The 6,000-nt window shown below is 49.6% G+C and overlaps 2 protein-coding genes across 2 annotated transcripts in view; one reads left to right on the top strand and one right to left on the bottom strand.

Annotated features, from left to right (window-relative positions):
* Positions 1-2,774, top strand: part of CFAP90 (cilia and flagella associated protein 90) — an 18,971-nt gene extending 16,197 nt beyond the window's left edge. The window contains exon 4 of the mRNA XM_024121363.3: positions 536-2,774. Within this exon, the coding sequence (XP_023977131.2) occupies positions 536-715 (180 nt within the window). The 3' untranslated portion in view covers positions 716-2,774. The remainder of the gene's footprint in view (positions 1-535) is intronic.
* A 2,667-nt stretch (positions 2,775-5,441) lies between these two features.
* ADCY2 (adenylate cyclase 2) overlaps positions 5,442-6,000 on the bottom strand; it is a 438,072-nt gene continuing 437,513 nt past the window's right edge. The window contains exon 25 of the mRNA XM_024121370.2: positions 5,442-5,867. Within this exon, the coding sequence (XP_023977138.1) occupies positions 5,715-5,867 (153 nt within the window). The 3' untranslated portion in view covers positions 5,442-5,714. The remainder of the gene's footprint in view (positions 5,868-6,000) is intronic.

The raw sequence follows: 6,000 nt of genomic DNA, 5'->3' as shown, positions 1-6,000 counted from the left end.
TCTGGGGAGATTGGAGATCTGGGAAGATGAGAGGTCTGGGGAGATGAGAGGTCTGGGGAGATGGGAGGTCTGGGGAGATGGGAGATCTGGGGAGATTGGAGATCTGGGAAGATGAGAGGTCTGGGGAGATGAGGGGTCTGGGGAGATGGGGGGTCTGGGGAGATGGGGGGTCTGGGGTGATGGGAGGTCTGGGGAGATGGGAGATCTGGGGAGATGTGTATCTGGGAGAAGGAAGAAGGCGGACAGAAGGCAGGGAGGAGGAGCTCGGGGAGAAGGGAGGAGAGGGGGAGGAACAGGACCCTGTAGTCAGTGGGTACCTGTTGCCCCGTGCGAGATCTTGGTCTTTCCTCTGAAAGACTTGAGGACAGCGGCAGGCCCTGAGCAGGGGGGACAGGGTGTGAATTGGTTAAAGAGGCCCCCCCGGCGTCAGCGTGGAGGGGTCCTAAGAAGCCAGGTGGAGGTGGGGCGCAGGTGCGCGGCACGCGGGCTGGACAGATAAGAGCGCTCTGCTCCCCGACCCTCTCACCCCCAACAGGAGCGCGAGAGGCCAGTGTGGGTGCTGACGTCTTCCGTCTACGGGCGGCGCATCCACCAGCCTGTGGAGCCCCCGAACCGGGATCACAGCCGCGCAGGCCACGTGAAGGCCGACTTCTACCGGAAGAACGACATCCCCAGCATCAAGGCGCCCGGCTTCGGGCACATTTCTCCGGCCTGACGCCCTCGCATGGCCCGAAGGGCGCGGGCGAGAGGGATGGCCCTGGTGGGGGGCGCGGAGTGGGGGACGCGGTGTGGCGCCGGCCTCAGGGCCCCCGTGTGGACCTCCCGGGCCAGCGGGCGCCCCTGATGGGCCCCCGATGCGCTGGGGCCGCGGGAAGGACCGCGCAGGGCTGCTTCCCGCACGTTTCCTTGGCGACCAGCCTGGCCAAAGGCCTGCGACTCTGAGGACGGACACCTACCTGGTATGACGGTTTGCACGCGACCCGATTTCAGATGGAATGATGCTGGAGGCTGATCCATTATGAGCATCTGAACAAAATGAAAACCTTGCTCCCCCTTGACCGCGGCTGGGCTGATCTTTGCTCGCTCCTCTCCACGTCTGCGAGGCTTCCTGGCGGAGGCGCTCGCGCAATGGTGCGCAGGTACTTTTCTTACCGGTTATGGAAAGCGCTACCGTCTCACAGCACAAAACAGTACTTAATGGGGATATAATGAAATTGCCTTTCGGCACAGCTGAACTCTAGCGTCTACAACATTCTTCCCCCTGCCCCGCGCAGGCCTGAGCCACAAATAACAGAATTTTGGAGAACCGAGGACAAAAGCCCCTAGTAGGATGGGTGGCCTCGGTGGAGAAGCAGCCAGAGGTCACAGGAAGAGCTCGGGCTTTGGCGCTCGACAGACTGGGGGAACACTGTGGCTCCTGCATCTTCTAGCTCCACGGGGTGGGGCAAATTGACTCACCTACTTGAGCCCACATTTCCTCAGCTTTAAAGTGGGAGTTCTAAACCTTGAGGAGTTTGTGTGGGAATCCGTAAGCCACTGGAGTGTAGTCTTAACCTGCACGATAGGGGCTGTGACTGTCACTTTGACCGGTTTTCTTTTAGGAAGCAGCTGCTGCCTTTAACCAAAGTTAGAAATGTTTACTTTGGAGGTGATTTGAAACTTATTCAAGTATTAAGATATTGGCTATGTTTTTAATGAATGGATCTCTTGGAAGAAATCATCCCTCACCTATCATGATTAAATTTTCCACAGCTTAGCAGTTTATGGGCAGGTGATCTAATTAATTTCAATGCTGGTTCCTCCATTGCTGGTTTTATTGTCTTGATTCTCTAAGGACTTATGACACTGCGTTCCTGGCAATTTCAAGGCTGAATGATTCTTAAATATTTCCTTATACTTTTGAAAATGTTTTTTCACTGTCGGTGTCTTTTATGTTTTTTCAAACAAATAGCAGTTTATTTGGAATGCCTTTGGGTGCATTAAGCATGTTTATAGTAACATGATAGAAAATATATAAAGTTTGGGTGATGGAAATTTTTATAAATTATTCTTTCTTCAGTCTTGATTACCAAGAAAGACAAGTCATCTCTAAGAAATGCCTTTGGGGCTTCCCTGGTGGCCCAGTGGTTAAGAATCCGCCTGCCAGTGCAGGGGACACGGGTTCGAGCCCTGGTCCGGGAAGATCCCACATGCCACGGAGCAACTAAGCCCGTGCACCGCAACTACTGAGCCTGCACTCTAGAGCCCGCGAGCCACGACTACTGAGCCTGCGTGCCACAACTACTGAAGCCCATGCGTCTAGGCCCGTGCTCCGCAACAAGAGAAGCCACCACAATGAGAAGCCCCTGCTCACCACAACTAGAGAAAGCCCGTGTGCAGCAATGAAGATGCAACGCAGCCACGAATAAATAAAAAAAGAAAAAAAAAGAAATGCCTTCATCTGAAAGTAGTTGCAATAAATTAATGTCAGGTCATTTTCAGTTACTTTAAGTCAGATTCTACTCCCTTAACCTTCTACTACTTTTAAAAAGCAGGGCTTTAATTGGGCAAGCTTTCAAAAGCACTTATGTTTATTAGGCAGCAAAGGAAAATTATATTTCTTTCAGCATCTTGACTTTTACACCTTAAAGCCAGTCAGTGAACGCCCAATAGTCATCTTATCAAAGAGAAACATACATTAAAAGAATTTGTTTTGATTTGTTACATTTCCATTTGTCAGTGTGTTTTCAAAAGCAGTGTTGCTGTCTGTCTTTAGGAAAGCACACTGAGCTGGGAAAAAGAATAACATGGAAGAGTCATGACAACGTAGACTTTTCTAAACAGATGTATTAAAAATACTGCAGTGTTAAGGGGACTGGACTCACAGTGTTTTTCACGAGAGGGGGGCTTCCTACAAGACTGAGAGGTTAAGGAGGGTTTTGAGGCGAGATTCTTACGTGTTATCAATGCTGCAGCCACGGTGGACATGGCTGGCAAGTCCTCTCATTTGCATGATTTGCTCACAGCAATGTCCGTGGTTGCCGGAACTTAGGGAGCCTTGACCACAAGTCACACGTTCAGATTCAGGAAACAGGCAGTTTTCCCTTCTAGTCTCATCTTAGTCACTGATCAACTGGGAAACTTTGGACAAGCCCCTGAACCTCTCTGCACCTGGCTCCTCTGTTGTAAAATGCAGGGGGGGGGGGTCTCAGGCTTGATTGGGGATGAGAATCACGTGGAGGACTTGCTCTGCAAAGCACAGGGAGCGTGCTGGGCCCCCCACCAGGATTTCTGAGTTGGCAGGTCTGCACTGGGGCCTGAAAAATGTGCATTTCTAACAAGTTCCCGGGAGATGCTGATACTGCTGGTTGGGAACCTCAGTTTGAGAGACCCATGTATGCACAGCCCTTTGCGAGGTGGCCTCTGATAATGACTCTGCTTGCTTTAAAAAATCTACTGTTTGATAAGGCTGGAGATACAGCTTTGGGGAAAAACAGTTCTCCTTCTGCATCTGGGGCAGGGGCTGAGGGGCACAGTTAAGGGCACTGGGCGAATCACCCATCTGCAGGTGTCTACCTTTAAGGGCAGGTGACAAAAAGAGCCCCAGGATGGATGCTGTAGGCTCCAAGGGAGGAAGAACCCACAGGGGCAGTTCGAGGTCCCTGAAACCTAGGGCATCCTAGTCCGGATTTCGGTTACAGTGAAGAGAAATGCCCTTATACTATTTTTCTTCTCTCAGTCACCTTTTTTGGGAATTAGATGTATAAAGGTCAATACTGAGTGGCAATTATAGGATCAAAAACTTTCTGACTGGGGCAGACAATTGGACAAGTCATGCTGTATTCCCACTTTGATGATGAAGGCCGGTTATTAATTTCGATAAGCTCTTTTTACCAAGTATGAGCCAAAGCCCTGGCAGGGTGGCCATATTGATGCTGCAGTGCGCTGGGTCCAACAAGCTGGGTACCTGCCAGCCTCTCTCACGGTCATTAGCTCTTTTAATCAGACCTGATCCCACGAGCTACCAATGAGGAAAAGAGTCCTAAGAGAAACTGAAAAATGTGTTCAAAGTCTCACAGCTAGTAAAACAAAAAACAGAGTCAGGGATTAAACGGAGGCCTCCTGCTTCAAGTCCGAGTTCCCAGCCTCTTCCTAATGGACCACTGGGGTCGTCGACTTCTTACAGATGCCTGCCCTGAGCTACGGTGTGCCCAACCAGGCTGGTGTTTGCGGCTTTGATTTTAAACATTTGATTATGTATGACCTATTTTTCACCCTTTGGCAAATTATGATTTCTTTAGGGGAAGAAAGAAATCAAAACTCTTGAGTTGGATTTACAAGAACACAGTTTTCCAGGTCTCTCTTCAAAAATGCATCAAGGTTGGCTTTGGGCCCTATTTTTTTTTTTTTTTTATTTTGATGTGGACCATTTTTAAGGTCTTTATTGAATTTGTTACAATATTTCTTCTGTTTTATGTTTTGGTTTTTTGGCCATGAGGTCTTAGTTCTCCGACCAGGGATCGAACCCGCACCCCCTGCACTGGAAGGTGAAGTCCTAACCCCTGGACCACCAGGGAAGTCCCTGTGCCTTCTTAAGTCTCCTCAGACATAACAGGCAGCTCATGGGGCTTTGGTGGCTTCTCTCGTTAGTTCAGACTATTGTGAGGCTGGTGTACCTAGTTCCCAATTATTCGGTGCCTCACAGCTCTACCGACGTATTACAGTAGATCAGAGTACGTGGATGGAGTGCATGCCACTGCTAGTAGAGAATGTTTTTAGTAGTAAAATATTTTTCCCTGCAAATGTTCCCTAGAGATGCCAAAATGAAAACAGACCACGTGACACAGTGAAGCATACTGTCTTTTCCAGGGAGTTGCGTAATCAAGGATCGGCATCACAAACTTGGTCCCGATCTGATTTACCCAAGGAGGGTTCAATCTCTGCTTCTGAAACAACTGCCCATGGGAGAATCAGTAGAAAGCCAACTCAGTTCTGGAGCAAACCGCAGGAGAAAGAAGAAGAGGGCACGGAAGATACAGACTATCAACCAAAGTACATAAAACTTTTAATGAATTAACCTTACAAAAGACAATGGCATCAAAACATCAGACGTGTTTGGTACAAAACTAGTCCTAGGTTGTAAGAACTAATTCTGGTGATGGATGGTGACGTGCTGCTGGCACGAGACACGACAGAGCGAGGTGACGGAGCCACGGATCCCAGCTGGGCCTGTGGACAGTCACTGCAATGAGACACGTGGGTGAACACAGTCGGATTCTATGGGGGGGTGACAGAATCAACTTAGTCACACATACTGTGTGTTTTAGTATCAGACTAGCGGATGCGGTTGGCGAGCTACCATATTTTTCCAGAAAAGAACATGCACCGGAAGATAATATACACCCCCCGAGTTTTATTGCCTTAAGAATTTTTGTCTGTTTCGTCTCTCTCCTCTCTGTCAGTTTCTCTGAAGGCTTTTCCGCTGTAATGCGCGCTCCTTTTCCTTCTGTTCAGGAGTAAGCACGTCGCAAGTGGCAGGGCGATCGTGGCAGGGCGATCTTGGCACACGTCAGACACCAAACGGCAGGCCACCGGCTCACAGGAATGAGTCTACAGAGGCTCCGGAGGACAGAACAGAGCACACACATCACAAACGAGGGACAGAAGTGGCAGTCAGAAAGTGCATCGTTATCTTCCTGAAAACACAGTCTTCTTGCCAAAACCGAGGCGGCGCTTCAGGATGCCAGGTTGCTCTGGGAAAGGGACCGTGACATCTCCGTGTTCACAAAGTACGTCTTCAGGTCCCCCTTTCCTTTCACGTTGATTATTCCTCGACATGTGCACGTGTATCCCAGGGTCTGCAGAATGAGGCTCGTCTCCTCAGTAACCTGGAAGCACAGTGACAGATGAAGAGGTGCTCAGTGCAGATGCGGACACAACCCTTTCAAAGGGCATTTGACTGCAAGAATAAAGAGCCCCAAATGTTCATGCTCTTTGACCCATTCATCCTACTCCTGAGAA

The sequence above is a fragment of the Physeter macrocephalus genome, chromosome 8 (assembly GCF_002837175.3).
Source record: "Physeter macrocephalus isolate SW-GA chromosome 8, ASM283717v5, whole genome shotgun sequence".
Classification (NCBI taxonomy): domain Eukaryota; kingdom Metazoa; phylum Chordata; class Mammalia; order Artiodactyla; family Physeteridae; genus Physeter; species Physeter macrocephalus.
This window is presented reverse-complemented; position numbering and strand designations above follow the sequence as displayed.